This window comes from Amia ocellicauda, chromosome 17, assembly GCF_036373705.1.
Source record: "Amia ocellicauda isolate fAmiCal2 chromosome 17, fAmiCal2.hap1, whole genome shotgun sequence".
NCBI lineage: Eukaryota > Metazoa > Chordata > Actinopteri > Amiiformes > Amiidae > Amia > Amia ocellicauda.
In genome coordinates, this window is record NC_089866.1 from 20,434,968 (window position 1) to 20,452,159 (window position 17,192).

Consider the following 17,192-nt stretch of genomic DNA (forward strand, 5'->3'; position numbering starts at 1 on the left):
TCTCAGCGACTCATTGAAGATTCCACACATGCCATGTACCGTTGGGTTTCTGATCAAGAGGCGAACTCACACCTGACCTATAAGTGTGTGTGAATGACCCTACCCGGGGTCTGAAAGCCTATGTCTGCAGTCACACTGACACCTTCTACAGTTCGGTCAGTTGAGGTGACCCGTGTTTGGAATGCACACACATGAAGAGTCACAGTAATCTTTTCCACCAAGTCCAGGTGTGTGGAAACTAGAAAAACACTAGGAAGCCTGCTCAGAGTCTTAAAAACACTTAAATGTTTTGTTACCTTAGGGGGAAAAAAACCTCAAAAACCAAAGAGGTGTAAGTTGTAAGTAAACACTGTCTCTCCGTGTGCTGCCTGTACTTGCTGCAGACACCCCAGTGCTCTCCCTGCAGTGCATACCTTATGGTGACTGCTGACTTCCTCCCGGCTGCGGCCGAGCTCCTCAGCCAGCTTGACGTTCTCGTCCTGCAGGGTGGCCAGGCGCTGAGACTTCTGACTGGCCGCCAGCTTCATCTCCTCACTGCCAAGACAAGGGAGGCCACCGTCACCACGGCAACTGCACAGGAGCACAGCTGCAGGGGCGAAGCGGGGAGGGATACTGGGAGAGGGGAGTAGGGATGCATTTGTGTGGGTGCGTAGGGGGTGGGCCAATAGAGTGGGGGCTGGTCTTGGGATTTGAGCAGAAAAGAGAAATCCTCATCCAGGTCAATATATGGTAATGGGATGATAATCGCTTTTCCCCATATTCACAGGTTTGGTTCTACAGAGACAAAGCTCGATTGTGACACCTTAGACTATTTTTTGGTTTTAAATATTAAAAATGATACACTCCTAACAAAAAAAAACTAAAATAAAAGATCTGTTCATTCTGATTCACCCCGGGAAACACTGCAGCCCAAACCCACTAGGTCGCCATTGCAAGCCGAATTGAAAATCCATCTCCCATGACAAAACACAAAGCACGAGTCAGGAGGCGGGGAGAGGGAAAAAAAAAAGCCTGTGCTCTGTGGACAGCTACAGAGCAAGCAAAAGCACAGCAAGTCAAAGTGGCAGGGGCTCAGGGACCCAAGTCTATTGGCATTTCATTACAGCCTGCCATTTTTGAAGCTGCAGGGTGCCAGGCAGAGCAAGCCCTTCCAGCCTCGAAGATGACGTGAAGAGACGGGGAAGTGTTTGTTGTTGTGGCTTTGTGTGAAAATGTGTGAAAGAGCAGATGCAGGTGAGATTTGTTCAAGGCGAGATGCAGTCTGTCTGTATCGGTATCTGTAATCTCGGATCTTAGTGACAGAAGTTCATTTTGTTATTGTTCATATCTGAGCTTTGGGAAAAGTGTGCGTTTGTGAATGAGGATGTAGTGGAGAAAAGACAGAAGAGGAGCAGGGGTCATAACAGAGCTCAGCGTGGTGCTTCTGGGTAATTTAGCAGTCATATTTCCCTGCTAGGACATAAACGATCAGGTGTGAGGTAGAAAACTTTACACAGTGATCTGGACAAGAGCAACGTGCATAATATTGACTGGCCCAATATTTCGAAACACTACCTCATGTTCAGTACACATGCCACAATGCCCCATATAACAGAAAACCCTTATGTCACTTACTGACAAGTTCCCTTTTCTCTCACTCAGATTATCCTTTTCAAATGCCTATACCCTGTAACTGCACACAACTGACCCCAGCTTGAAATACTGTAACACATGCCCATCTGAGTTTATTGTGGTCGGGGGGACAATTTTGACTGGACCATAGCTACTAAAGTCAAATTATGGTGAAAGTTCTGCCATAAAAAAAAAAAAAGTCAAATTTATTTGTAAAACAAAGCACCACCTATACGAGGTAGGGGTGTCACCAGAGGTGATTCTAGGGTATGTGGGGGTCCCAGGCAAAACAATTCCTGACGGTGATGCCATGGGGGGGGGGGGGGGGTTTTCTCCCGTGAGAGCAGGGGGGGTGAGTTTCCCCATTTGGGGGCCCGTTTGGGGGCCCGGGCTGAGGATACCTACCCCCTTGCGACACCCCTGGGTGTCTTAAACTGCATAGAGGATAAAATCCTTCCTGTGAAAGCCCGGAGATGCCAGCACGTGCCTAATCAAGTGGACTGACAGCAAACTAGACAGGAATGGACTGCGTGTGCTGCTTAGTGTTCATTTCACGTGGTCACGTCTTCATCACTTGTAGACCACTTGAGCAGCCTCTGTCTATGGTCAAAGAAATATGCCACAGGTAAAAGGAGTTCAATTAAATAAAAAAATTAAATAAATGCAGCAACTGTCTGAACCTGGACAGACCCCCCCTGCCACTGAAAATAAATAAATAAAACGGAATAGAAAAATATAAATAATTTGCACATCCTATCTGACAAGCTAAGTACTTCAGCAGAAGAGATGACATTTTGTAAACTGCTCAGGGACAAACCTCTGGGAATAGTGCTCAGAACATTTCTAAAAGAAGCCTTCATCGTAATATAAAAAAGCAGCTCTAAAAAGAGACCAAACATCTCATTTGTTGACAGCTAGAGGGCGTATATGGGTATTTCAGCCCATTAATGTATTAATAGGTATTGTAGATGAATTACAGGCCTTTCTAAATGCCTAAAGACAGAGATCCTTAAAGCTGGTTAGGCAGTGGATCTGTAAAAAGGGGTGCTTACTGGAAACATTTCTATTAACCATTTTAAACCCTTACGTTGCAATGGTAGAACACACACCTGCTGTGGTGCTGATCTTTAAACTTTAAAAAGATTTGATTGGTTGTGAATCTTTCGCTCCATGGACAAATCCAGCACAGCGTTGATTATTTGCTACTATGCTAGAGACATTTGATCCTCGGTAAGCATGCCTCTTTGATATAAGAATTGGCCTGTTGTAATTACCAGTCGTCTGGCAGGGCTATGCACGTGTGCTGGGAGATGGCAATCGATAGCACTGTAATGCCAAGCAGGGTCACACATCAGAACGTGTACAACGGTGGTGTGACACTGAATAGGCTATTCCTCTTGTAAGCTAACGCACTCGAGAATAGGCATCAATTGGTTATGGGAAACTACTTTAAATAATAAAAGTGTCTCCCTCTGTATAGAATAAGATCTCTGCCTTTTGAACTTCAGTGGCACATTTCTGTCTTTTTAGTAGATCAAGTTCAGTATAGTTGAATACCTTTGACTGGGGGATAGTTACAGCTCAGAATTTGAATACCAAAACAGTTTGCCAAAACAACCATACGATGTTGCATCTTTGGAGCGCACTCATTAGAAAAATGCACTAAGCTATGCAAGAGGTGGGGGGTGGGAATAATGGCAAAATCAATGCATTAGCTTATTCAGAATTGATGGTGTTGGAGCTTCATCAAGGGTGTCTGGAAGTGAACCATCCCGGTGTTGGGTTTCATTCAGAATTGTTTCCCTAGTAGGTCTGTTCTGCTCTTCTGCACTTACATTAGAAGACCATGGGTCAGCTTGCAGCCCTCAGCTCTGCCTAGTTTAAGGGCATTGGGCTCTGAAACGTGACTAGAATGTCTCTCCCTCCCAGATTCAAATGTCATCTTCTACATATGGCCGCCCGAGGAGGAATGAGCCATGCTGCCGCTTAGCTACCACTCGTCATTCTACACGGACTCTCATCTGTAGGAAGCCAGTTCATCACGCAATTATTCTCTTCCGCCGTGGAGCCAATAGTAATTGAAGCAGACACAATGTGCCCCGAACGACAACCCTCAGAGGCTGCACAGCACACAAAAGTCATGCTTTTACGCTCCTGCAATCCGAAGCGCCCACGTTATAAACGGCAACTGACGCAACGAGGAAGGGGAGCAACTGCCCTGATGGCAATACATCACTGCTACAAAATGCAATCTGGTTCTTGCTCTTTATCTGCCAGCATATTTAAGGACTCAGATAGCCAACATGAGAATAAATCAGTGAGGGGAAGCAAATAAATACTTGGGGGATGATTCTTTCCTTTTTAAATGTTTTAATTTCCTGTGCAAATCCAAAAACAATAGTCTTGTAAAAGCTCTCTGGGACCGTGTGACAGTGCTGCAGGGCTCATCTACTGCTAAGGGGTTACAGCCTTTCTGCTGCCAACCTGCTCTAGCAGCGAATCCGAGTGTACAGCCAGGACCTGTGGAACAAGCACTTTTTGCATGCAAGTTGTTCACCACATTTTTACGATATTAACTGAATTTTACAACAGCCAATTTAACAAATGCTTTTATTCTATGAAAGGTAGAGACTGGGGAGTGAACTCCATCAACAATTGCATTATAATACATTTTAAAGCCTCTTCAGAAACCCACAGCACATGGAGGCTCAGTGTCTTGATGAGGGTAACACGCACAGTCTGTGGCAATGTTGGGGATTGAACTTGGAACTTCCTGGGTTATTTTCCATAACCTCTGAACTATTTAGCATTTGATTAAATTAACACATAGTGATAAAATCTACTCCAAGAGTGTGAGCGGCTTCCCAAGGGAAAATCCCAAGTTTGAAGAGTGCTGTCAGTCACACTCTGTGGAATTTCAGATCCCACCTCAATCCCTTTTAACAGCTAGCCTTGGGCTGGTAGGACTGGTAGCGGCTGCAGTCAAAATTCATTTTGAACCCCTGCGGCAGAAGTAGTTAAACACAGCCATGGTGTTAAAATAAATTTCTGTGACTGCAGCAGGAAAGAAGTGACAACCAGGCTGACACCACTGTCAAGGGGTTAAACTTGCAAACTGGTAATCAGTTTAGGATTCCAGGAGACGGGGAGTCTAGAGAGCAGATCATGTAGCAAAGTGGCATAAAGCTGAATGCTCCAATTCAGTCATTCATATATATTAAAAAAAAAAAAAAAAGCATGGCAGTGCAGAGGAAATCAGAGAGCACTTATAAGCAACACCTGTATTGAAGTCCATGGAGGTGACAACGACATCTACATGCCAATTAAAGTGCTACACCAGCCTACATTGACCATGTATAATATCTTTTCAGACTGAGGATGCCTTCAAGAACCCCAGTTTCAATACACCATGAATGTCAACAAATAGACCAATCAAAACAGCTGGTACTCACATCTCCTTGCAGAGGCTGCCTATTCTCTTGTTCTCTGAGCCGAGCTGTTCTTTAGACAGGTTGAGTTCCTCTTGAAACTTGGAGCTCTGCTGTTTCAAAGCATCAAGCTGGAGAAGAAAAGAGAAAAGAAAAACAGGAAGAAAAAAAGGAAATGGGATGAAGCCAACATGACTAATCACATGGAAAGTTTAAGCATATGACCTGCTCCCCCATCCCAGCTCTCAAACCACCAGGCCTGGTGGAGTGAGATGTGACCATTAGGCAAACAGGGGAGACTTCTCATGATGCTCTTCAGCTAATTAAAAATAATCTTCCTCCCACTGTTAACCGTTTTTTTTTTTTTTTTTTTAAAAGGGTCTGGTTTCCTCATAGTATCCTTCCCCTTCCTTGAGGAAAATTGCACCAAACTTTGGAGAGTTTCTCATCTGAGCCACTGGTGGCACGTGGCAAATATCTTAGTCGGCACTGTGTAGTCTATAATCCTTAATTGCAACAAATGGTAAAAAAGGGAACGTATACCCCATTTCCACTAGCCACATTCAGGTGCACCTCCGCATGGCCGTGCTGCAACTGTACACCTAAACTTTGCTGGCAGTGTTTCCACTACATTGTCCTGAGGTACAGCTGCCCTAGGAAATGAATGTGAGACACAAAAGGCCAAAACGCATCCTGGGACACTCGGCATTCTGGGATTTAGTATTTTAAACTGGAGGCTGAAATACCTCTAACGATAAAGTGCAAGACTCAGCCGATATGATTTGCGAAACTGCCTCCTGAAACTAGTTTGGGCACAGGCGGCCGATTTTTCCTAGTGGAAACCCTCTGGACCGGCACGGCCACGCTGAGGTGCGGATAAACATGGCTAGTGGAAACTGGGCATTAGACTGGCTGGTACAGCATTGTTTAGAAAACCGAAGCATTCTGAAAACCCATGGTGACAGCCCTTCACATATAAAGAACAAGTTTTAAAACAAGACAATAGCAAGAAGTACACTCTTCTATTAAGGTTAAAAACCCATCCTACACTCATCTTAAAAGGATGCACAGCTAATTATTCAATTATTCTAATTCGCAACACCAAGGGTTCTTTTAAATGTGCAAAGCATCTATTTCTGAACTGTGTAAACATTTAATGAGTATTTAGTAAAATAAGTTATAAAATCCTTACACATGATTTAAGTGGTGCCTGCATTATTCTACTTTTATCCACAATTTTTTTTATTTTTAATCCAGGATTCAAATTGCAACCATAATGACCAAATCAGAAGACAGATTCTGCTTATTTGCACTGAAGACATCAATCACTTAAGGACTAATACACTGTAGACGCTCAGAAGTAATGCCAAAAGCTTCTCACTACATCTTTATAACATGCATCACTCAACAGGAAACAAGTTAGGAAAAGAGACAATACAGATACAGACCATTTTGTGCCCTTCTTTAATAACAATACCAACAACCTATTTATTATGTCCCCAAATATGTTGAAAAACACAAGTATTCTATATTTTGCCTTCAGACAGGGACACTGTGCTCACCAGAAAATATATACTGTACATGATCAGTCCAGAACAAAAACATGCATGTGAATAAGAATAAAAAAGTAATCTGGCAATTCAATAAAGTAGAACAACAATGGAATGAAGTCCCGATTAACAACCTTAAAGCGCTTATACACCATGAGTTCACAGTGTTTACATAACGGTGCCAGCATGCTCGCTTACAACCAGAGAGCAGCAATGCTCACACAACCTGCAGCGAGGCACTGGGACTGCCCTGGAAAAGGTGTGCCTGGTGACCTGTAATACACAACCCAACTTACATCCCTAAAGCAAAATGGCAACGCGAATGCTATAGAATTGTTCATTCACAGCTGCTGCAGACTGATCTCAGACTATCAACTGGTTTAGCTCGACCATTTTCAATCTGCATGAAATTAACAGCTACTTATTCACTGCCAAAAAAACTAAACAAAAAACAAAAAATCGGCACATCTACATGTGGGTACACTACCTGAAAATGGGAGACGTACAAGCTGGAGTATCTTTGCTGCAAGGCTGTCCCATCCATCTCTGCCCCTCACACGTTGAGCAATAATACTATTAATACGAGAACACAGCCCAGAGAAGAGAACAGCTTTGAGCATACAGTAAGTGCTCAGTCTGTCTTTGTCGTTCCCCAGAGAACACAATTGCTCCAGTTCTGCATTACATAACTCCCGCTCAGTCCCTCGCTCATGCTGTCAAACAGCACCAAGCACCACCCCCCCTTACCTCCCTCCCCTCTCCTCTATTGGTAACAGCCAATGGACCTTCATCCCCTCCTCGGGCCAATCAGTGGACAGCATTAAGAACAGCGCTCCTTGCTTCGTATTCAACGATTACTTGTGGGCCTGTCACAATCCATTCTCGTCACAACACTCGCCTGCAGCTACCATGAGCCCTCGCAGGAAAACCCTTGCATCCTCTATCCAGACACCAATGTGGCTAATACGGATATTTTCACCTCTCAATAGGGATTTCACTGATATCTTGACGTTGCTGTGCCGTGTATTCATGTAGTGCCATTTGAAAATTGCTGGAACAATGCTGACTGGGTAATTGGATGTGGCACTCCATCCCACACCTTTCAGAGCTCAAATACACCACATTTTCCTTCCTAATTTCCTAATTTCAATGCTGCAGACTGCTGCTAAATGCTAAACATTCCCATTTTCCAGCCTGGCTGTTGAAATAACCTCTCCATGGATATATTAAGAGAAGGTACATTATACCTTCATATCCATACAGCAGCTATGGGCTTTTGAGACAGCTTTCCAAAAGGTAAGCAAAAATTATGCAGAAGACATCACAGCTGGGAATACAAGCTGAAAATCAGCACAGGCTCCAGAAATCCCACTCTGCTTCCCAAGGATGCTTGTGTTTAGACACACATCTATTTTTAGATCTTGTTATTTCAAATGGTTTCCTAGTGGCAATACCAGTTTCAAGATTTTAGATCTGGCAATGAAGATCACCCTTCTTCCGCATGGACGTCTTAATAGTTTTAAAGTTGGACTAATCCTTAAATTGTTTAGGGCACTCACTTATCTGGGGGGGTGCCATGTTGACACTGGAGAGCCAAAACCTGACAGAAGTTCAGTGCAATTGAAGGTAATTAGACATGATAATGCAATTACTTTGGGGGCTGGAACAGGTGTAACATCATACAGAAGCACATTGGGATGCACTGACCCAATCAATTAAGCTGCGGTTTATGTTGTCTTGTCTTCAGCACGCAATCTAATCTCCAATCTGTTTTTCCCATTACATCATCATACCACCCATCTGGACTGAGCCTTCTGCACTGCAACGTGTGCCAAAGGACTGGACTTTGGCAGAAGCTAAAAATACATCCAAGGAAGGAAGGGGAAAGCGAGTTGACATAACTTTGCTTCACGGCTGATTTGAAATGCACATCCCATTCCACACACACACACACACACACACACACACACACACACAAAAAGGCCCGAAAGGCACAATCTATCTATCAAGTTAGCAGCAGCAGCCATTTGAACGGTCACCCAAGCACATGTGTTTAAGCAGGCGAGAGCCGGAGGGTGCTGTGCTTCTATGCTAATTCCACTGCCTGCATGGGTCAGCACCTTCAGAAACGCATATAATACACTCCCATCCAGAGACATCTTTTCACATTTCCCAATGCGCGGTGGCACTGTTGAATTCCATCAAGACACTGGATAAGTTGACGAGAATTGGCCTGAATATAAAATGTTTGCCAAGGATTATTTAAATCCAAACTACATCACCAACAGTGTAAAGTAGAAGACGATATGGACGCTAGATCCCAGGACCCCTGTCTCTTCTGGTTTACGGACCTCTGAATCGGACCATTTACTGTTGTCGTTTCTTTAAACTGTGTTTTAACTTCTGTCGTTGCTTTCGGAAATGATCTACTTTAAATACATTGTTGCCAAGACATTTAGAAGACCTGTTCCTTTAGCCCTCAATTTGTTCAGTACAGTGATCCATATCTGCAGATGTATAAACAAGGTTTTCAGAGATGGGGAGGCGCAAAGGGAAATGTCCCCCAATACTCCACAATTAGGATTTTTAGTTCCATTATCTCAGGTCCAAATAGAGAGGAGTTTTGAGAGTCAACAGCTGGACAGGGTTAGATGTTTAGCATTAACCCTGTATCATATGGGGGGAGGGGGGGGGGGTTAGGTCTAATCAGACACAGAGTATAATTAAACATTGCCATCGGCTTAAGAAATGAGGAGTTTGAATGAAAACGAGATGATACAGGGATGTCCTGAGGAACTGGACTGAGAGTCTCTGGTTCTGTAAAGTTTCAGTAAGAAGGGACTACTATGCCTGTAGTCTAATGGTGTGTGTAGTTTCCTGGGTAATCTACTGTACCCAGACTAGTGAGATTGGGACTCTCTACGCCCGGTCTCACCTGCTGCTGCAGCTCCTGGTTGGCCTTCCTGCTCTCCTCTAGTGCAGCCTGGGTCTCCGTCTTCTCCTTGGCGATATGCTCCCGAGACTGGGCTGCCTGCTTTGCAGTTTCAGCAACCTGAGCACAGAAGAAAGGCTCTGTGAATAAAACATGCGCCCAAAAAGCTTTTCAGCCACCCTCGCCTCATGTTAAAAGGCATTATACAAGGACTGTAGGCAGAGCTCACTTACAGACATGTAACCCCCCTCTTCATCTTCCCCCTAGATTTTCAGAATTATCGGTCGTAAAAGCAGCCGATGAATATTTTACTGGTCCGTGACTTTTGTTCTATATTAAGTCTTTAGTTCTGCAAGCAGAATTCTTTCCACAAAATAAATAAAAATATATAATACAAACTAAAAGCCACATTTTTCATACCCAGTCAAAACCAATTGATTGGTACAATACTTAGGGCTGAACTGCTTTACGAGCCGTAAACTGGGCTGTAAATATTCCATAGGATATTCAGATATTAATCGTACAGCTAATGCAGACTACTGGGTTTTAAACAATAAAATAGCTGTTGGCAATGAACTCTGCTACAGTAACTGTGGATAAAGAAAGAATAATCCTTGGGCTGAAAACAATAGTGCCTTTCAAGTTAAAGAAAGAAGAAAGAAAACCACATTCCCTGTTCATGTTCTTGTTGGTTGTTATTTTTAAATAATAACTTTGATTAGCCTACACTCTGTTGTAAAGCCCATTTATGGATTTCCCATGAGACTTGAATTGTGACCCATCATTTGAACTGAAATTGTGTTTTTTAAATTATGTTAGCATTGCATGTACCTCATTAGATGGTCACAGCAACACACTAGAACTCTAAATAATCCAGTTGCCCTAATTTGTAGGAAGAACAAAACATTTATTTTACATTTTTAACCCAGACCATTTAATCTTTTTTTATCCACAGGATCGAAAACCGATGTTGCCAATATGTTCAATCTCTAAAGCAGCATTTAAGGCAACATGATCAAATTATAAACTCACAACAAAACAAAACAAAGGTTTAATAAAGTGATTTTATAATGTGTGGTCTGCCTTTAAGAATGGTGGCAATCAGCCCACAGTGTTCTAGGCGGTTCATACCATCCATCTGCAGAGAATTAAAAGCAGGTTAATAAAGTTAGTAATTAAAAAAAAAAATCTAAACAAATTAAAAAATGCAAATCATGCAATAGGAGTGCAGAACACGAAAGCCCTTTTTGCATCGGATTAGTGGGGCAAGTTAGTAGTGGCTTCTATTGTACCTCCAGCTGCTCTGATAAAGTGCTTTTGTGAAGAGCCTGAAGTTCTGTGAATTTCAGGGCCACTTCGCTCCTCTCCTTGAGCAAGGCCTCTCTCTCACTCTGCAGTGCCTTCAAGCCAGCAGACATTTGTGCGTTTGCTTTGGCCGAAGCGGAAGCCTCTTCACAGATGGTCTTTTGCTTCTCCTCCAATGAGGTCTTCTCCTGAAGCAGCACCTGGTTCTCTGCAAGGAGTTTTGCATTAGTGGCCCGCAAGTCATCAGCCTCCACTAGCAGCCTGGAGCGCTCCATGTCTGTGGTCACTTGGTCACCAAGCAGAGACTCCAAATCTTTTCTCAGCCTGGACCCCGATATCAAGAGGTTGGCTTTCTCCTTGGCTAAAGTGGTAACCTCTTTCTCCAGATCCTCAATTTTGCCAACCAGACCTTTCTTTTCCATCTCAAGCTCTTGATTCTCATTGTCACTGTGACCCTGTTGAGTTTTCAGAACTTCAGTCTCTTTAAGAAGGGTTGTGTTCTTGTCTTGGGCTTTCTTCAGCTCAGCAGCCATGTCTTCCTTTGCTTTAGCCATAGCAGAGGACTCTTCACATAAAATCTTGTGCTTCTCCTCTAATGAGGTCTTCTCTGCAAGAATTGCCTCTTTTTCTGAAAGCAGTTTTGTGTGGGAAGCCTGCAGCTCTTTCATCTCTGTTAGAAGCCTTAAGTGCTCAGCAGATGTGGTCTCTTGGGTACTGCGGAGAACTTCCAAGTCTTTCACCAGCTGGGACTCTGACTGTTGTAGTTCAGACTTTTCTTTGGCCAGGGAGACCAATTCTTTCTCCAGTTCTTCAATCTTGCCAGCCAGGCCATCCTTTTCAGACACAAGCTCTTGTTTCTCATCATCACTGGTCTTCTGCTTGGCCTCCAGGTGTACTTTTGCTTCCAAGAGTGTAGTCTTCTCTGCAGAGAGGTTCTTGTGCAGAACAATGAGCTCATCTTTCTCCGTTTGCAGCAACTGTAGGTTAGCCTTTAGCTCAGTTTGTTCAGCCACAAGAGTCTCCATTTCCATTTTCGTTTTGTCCCGTTCACAAGTCAACTCTTCCTGTACGCGTTCAGCTTCTTCCTTCAGTATTTGATGCTTCTGTTCCAGGTTGGCCTTGTCCTTTGCCAGGGCTTCCTTGGTCACATTCTCCCTTTGAAGCTGAGTCTGCAGTTCTTCTTTCTCCAGCTGGAGGGACTTCTTCTGAGACTCTGAAACATCCTTCCCTTGACACAAATCTTCAATAAGGGAAGAGAGGCTGGACTTTGTGGCTTCCATGTCCAAATTTTCTTTGGCGGATTTTTCCAGTTCCTTTTTCAAGAGCTGGATTTCTCCTACAAGCTGGTCCCTTTCCAGAGCCAAGGCTGCCTTCTCAGAAAGCTCCCTCTCATGCTTTTCCATCAGGTCTTCCCTCTCTTTTAGGAATGAGTCCTTCTCATTCTCCTGCTGCAGAGTTTTGGATTCCAAGGCCTGCTTCTGTTGCTGTAAGTCTTGAAATTCCTTTTGGAGTTCTGCCAGTTTCTGAGAGAGGGCCTCCTTCTCTTGGTCCAAGGCTGTCCTCTCCTTCAAGAAATTCTCTTGAGCGGCCAGTGACTCCTGGGTCAAAAGGCGGAGGTTCTCAGAGGTCTCGTCCTTCTCCCTCAAAAGTTCCTCATTCTCGGCACACACTTTCCTCTGGGCCGCAAGTAGGTCCTCTTTCTCCTGAAGGAGATGGAGCCGCTCAGAGTCCGTCACTTCCCTGCTGGTTTTAATTTCATCCAGGAGCTTTGCCAGGCTGTTTTTGGAGGCCTGTAGCTCATCTTTGTCACGCACAGATTTGTCCAGGTCCTTCTTGACAATAGAGAGCTGACCCAGGATCTCCTTCTTTTCTGCTAACAGCTTATCCTTTTCAGAAGTAGTTGCTTGTAGCTGAGAGAGCACTGCTGCTTTTTCTTTATCTAGAGTTTCTTTTTCCATAAGTAGCTGGGAATTGTTTACACAGAGGTCTTTCTCCTCCTCCTTTAGTGTGGCATACTTGGTTTGCAACTCAGAGTGAATGACTTCCAGAGAACACTTCTCGTTCCTCCACATATCCCTCTCTGCCATAAGCTTGTCACAACTCTGTTTGAGCTCTTCCAGGGCACTCTCTTTACCCTTACACATCTCCTCAAAATCCTCCGTCAGTTGCCTCTTCAAAGTCTCCTGGAGAAGAATCTCCTGCTGATATTTCAGAAGATCTTGTTCTCTCTCAGAGTTGCATTTCTGAAGTTCTTCTACTCTGTTCCTCAGTTCCACCTCAGAGTTCCCGAGATTCTTGTTGTCGGTCGCTGTCATCTCCATATCGGCTCTCAGATCTTCCAAGGCCTGAGAAAGCTGGTCCTTATCCAAAGACAGCGCTCCTATTTCTTGATCTAACTGCTGGTTCCTGGACCACAGTTCTTCCTTCTCTTTCAAAAGCTGGCTGTTTTGGAGCTGCAGTTCCTTGGTTGTGGAGGACAGGCCTCTGTGATTCTCATCCAGTGCAGACAACTTTTCCTCCAGATCAGAGGCTGTTTCCTGTAGAGTCTGTTTCCGAGATCTGAGCTGCTCCATCTCCTTTGATAGCTCCTCTTTCACTGATTTCAGATCCCTCACTTCCTCAGTTAAGCGTTCAGTCACCCCTTTGGTGGATGCTAGCTCAGCAGTTAAAGACTATAAGAATAAAGTAAAGGAGATGGGAAGGGAAAGGTAAACAAAAAAAAAAAATGGAGTTAAAGCAGACCAATGAAAACAAAAACAAACAAAAAAAACGGACAGGATGGGTTAAAGACACACAAGCAAAAAAGACCCAAAGTACAAAATGTTACAGTTGTCCCAATAGCACTTAATATGATGCATCCACTTCATTACATAAAATGGTGTGATAATGAGTAAATCATGATAATTATTTTTGAGGACACCATGGGAAACCAGATAAGTTGGTGCAGAATGTGAATGTTAGGGGTCAGGTGTTAATTACTGCAATGGATGGGTACCCATTGCCTATAGATTGTGTTCTGGAACAACTGTCCATGTAATGAACAACTTAAAATACTGATCAATGGACTCAATGTCAATATTGAAAGTTATCACATAGGAACCGTATGGTGTTGGACCGAGCGCTCTAGATTCTGCTTTCAAACGCATTTGTAACTAAATAACGGTTGACGCAATTAGTTGAAGTAACATACAAAAGGCGGCAGTGTGAGTAGTGCTTTGGACTCTGGAATGGAGGGTCTTGGATTCAATTCCAAGGAGGGACACTGCTGTTGTACCCTTGAGTAAGGGACTATACCCTAGATTACTCCAGTAAAAACCTAGCTGTATAAATGGGTAATTGTATGTAAATATAATGTGATAGGCCTCTATTGTAACAATTCTCCCAAGAAGTATAATATTATTATTATAAATATAATAAGGCAAAATGCAGGTCATGCCTGCTTAACAGTTGGGCACCTACTCAGTGTATCAGACTGAAATCAATTTACAGGAGCGGTTTGAATGGTCTAACAGATTAAAAAAAAAAAAAAAAAAAACATCTAGCAGTTTTAAATAAGGATAACATAAAAATGACCAGGAAATAAGGTGGCAGATGTGGAAGACATTACCCATGTGTCACTGAGCATGTCCAATAATATTATAAATGTCCAATAATCAGGTTTTGCATTACATAGCTTGTCATTAATATGGGACATAGGTGCCATTTAACTTAGCATTTAGTAGAATGACACTTCAAAAGGCAATAATACCTTTTCACTGTAACATAATATTGTTAATGATATGGCAGGGAAGCCTGGCATGAATAGGCCAGACGAGAGCTTCTCACTACCTACAGTAAGTGGCACTAGTGCAGACAGGCAACTGCTTCACCTCTTCCCTTGTAATATAATGCCAATTATCTGCGTGGGCCAATGTATACAGGGGATCTATAGAACCATACTGAACATCTCCATGGAAGTCATAAAGCCAACAGAGAACTGGAGAAGGATATCCGCCAATGAATTGAGGAAAAATTACAAATCTGACTGAACTATACAGGTGAGGGGAAAAAAGTATTTGATCCCCTGCTGATTTTGTACATTTGCCCACTGACAAAGAAATGATCAGTCTATAATTTTAATGGTAGGTGTATTTTAACAGTGAGAGACAGAATAACAACAAAAAAATGCATTTCAAAAAAGTTATACATTGATTTGCATGTTAATGAGGGAAATAAGTATTTGATCCCCTATCAATCAGCAAGATTTCTGGCTCCCAGGTGTCTTTTATACAGGTAACGAGCTGAGATTAGGAGCACTCTCTTAAAGGGAGTGCTCCTAATCTCAGCTCGTTACCTGTATAAAAGACACCTGTCCACAGAAGCAATCAATCAATCAGATTCCAAACTCTCCACCATGGCCAAGACCAAAGAGCTGTCCAAGGATGTCAGGGACAAGATTGTAGACCTGCACAAGGCTGGAATGGGCTACAAGACCATCGCCAAGCAGCTTGGTGAGAAGGTGACAACAGTTGGTGCGATTATTCGCAAATGGAAGAAACACAAAATAACTGTCAGTCTCCCTCGGTCTGGGGCTCCATGCAAGATCCCACCTCGTGGAGTTTCAATGATCATGAGAACGGTGAGGAATCAGCCCAGAACTACACAGGAGGATCTTGTTAATGATCTCAAGGCAGCTGGGACCATAGTCACCAAGAAAACAATTGGTAACACTACGCCATGAAGGACTGAAATCCTGCAGCGCCCGCAAGGTCCCCCTGCGCAAGAAAGCACATGTACAGGCCCATCTGAAGTTTGCCAATGAACATGTGAATGATTCAGAGGAGAACTGTGAGAAAGTGTTGTGGTCAGATGAGACCAAAAACGAGCTCTTTGGCATCAACTCAACTCGCCGTGTTTGGAGGAGGAGGAATGATCTCAAGAACACCATCCCCACCGTCAAACATGGAATGGAGGTGGAAACATTATGCTTTGGGGGTGTTTTTCTGCTAAGAGGACAGGACAACTGCACCGCATCAAAGGGACGATGGACGGGGCCATGTACCGTCAAATCTTGGGTGAGAACCTCCTTCCCTCAGCCAGGGCATTGAAAATGGGTCGTGGATGGGTATTCCAGCATGACAATGACCCAAAACACACAGCCAAGGCAACAAAGGAGTGGCTCAAGAAGAAGCACATTAAGGTCCTGGAGTGGCCTAGCCAGTCTCCAGACCTTAATCCCATAGAAAATCTGTGGAGGGAGCTGAAGGTTCGAGTTGCCAAACGTCAGCCTCGAAACCTTAATGACTTGGAGAGGATCTGCAAAGAAGAGTGGGACAAAATCCCTCCTGAGATGTGTGCAAACCTGGTGGCCAACTACAAGAAACGTCTGACCTCTGTGATTGCCAACAAGGGTTTTGCCACCAAGTACTAAGTCGGAGGGGTCAAATACTTATTTCCCTCATTACCATGCAAATCAATGTATAACTTTTTAGAAATGCATTTTTCTGGATTTTTTTGTTGTTATTCTGTCTCTCATTGTTAAAATACACCTACCATTAAAATTATAGACTGATCATGTATTTGTCAGTGGGCAAACGTACAAAATCAGCAGTGGATCAAATACTTTTTTCCCTCACCGTATACAGACGGCACGCAGTCCTCTCCCAGACGCAACAACACTTCAGATGTAAACGGGAACCAATGAGAATCAGATCATTATAAAATTAACTAAGGGAGGGAAGCAAATTAACTGAATTTTGAGCATTCCCTAAAACACTACACCAGGTTGAAGTGATACACAAATGCAGAGAACATGTCTCCTGAATCCAGAACAGTTCTGCTGAAACCCAGCTGCCTTGTAAAGTGTTGTGCCACTTGATTGGGCTAAAATCGCCTTCAGGATGAACAAATAGAAGAAAACTCTTTCAAGGCGAACAATTTTTTACAACACCGTTCTTAAGCACAACGTACAGCAGAATGAGACGCCATTCTGAATAATGATGGCCAGCGCATACCTGTGCCTGCTCCCGGTGCTGCCGCAGCTCAGCGACCTCACTCTCCAGCGCCCTGGTCTTGTCCAGGAAGCTACGCAGGCTCTGCTCTGCCTGCTCCAGCCTCCCCCGCAGCTCCCCGGCCTGCTGCTCGTGCTTGGCCGACTCTTCCTTCAAGCTCTTCTCGTGAGCGGCCTGCAGCTCCTTCTTCTGAGCCTGGCTCTTTTCGATGTTCTGCTCCTGACAGACCAAAGAAACAACAGAATAAGCAAAGTACATTCTGCATTAAGTGGAACGTCTGGATTAAAATACTTGAAGCACGCTGCCTAGTGCTGCAGGAGGCGGGAGGGCAGTGGTGGGTAGTGGTGGGTATATGTGGATTTGCCAATCTGCGAAT

General features: G+C 43.8%; 1 protein-coding gene across 6 annotated transcripts in view; it reads right to left on the reverse strand.

Moving 5' to 3' along the window:
* The window catches only part of clip1a (CAP-GLY domain containing linker protein 1a), a 68,692-nt gene that overhangs the window by 13,082 nt on the left and 38,418 nt on the right, over positions 1-17,192 (reverse strand). For 5 of the 6 annotated variants that reach the window (XM_066689957.1, XM_066689953.1, XM_066689954.1 and 2 more), the window contains 5 exons: positions 16,820-17,035; positions 10,814-13,498; positions 9,525-9,641; positions 5,064-5,170; positions 414-534 (listed from right to left, as the gene is read on the reverse strand). In XM_066689957.1, the coding sequence (XP_066546054.1) occupies positions 414-534; positions 5,064-5,170; positions 9,525-9,641; positions 10,814-13,498; positions 16,820-17,035 (3,246 nt within the window). The remainder of the gene's footprint in view (positions 1-413; positions 535-5,063; positions 5,171-9,524; positions 9,642-10,813; positions 13,499-16,819; positions 17,036-17,192) is intronic. The other variant, XM_066689956.1, reaches the window with a different exon arrangement.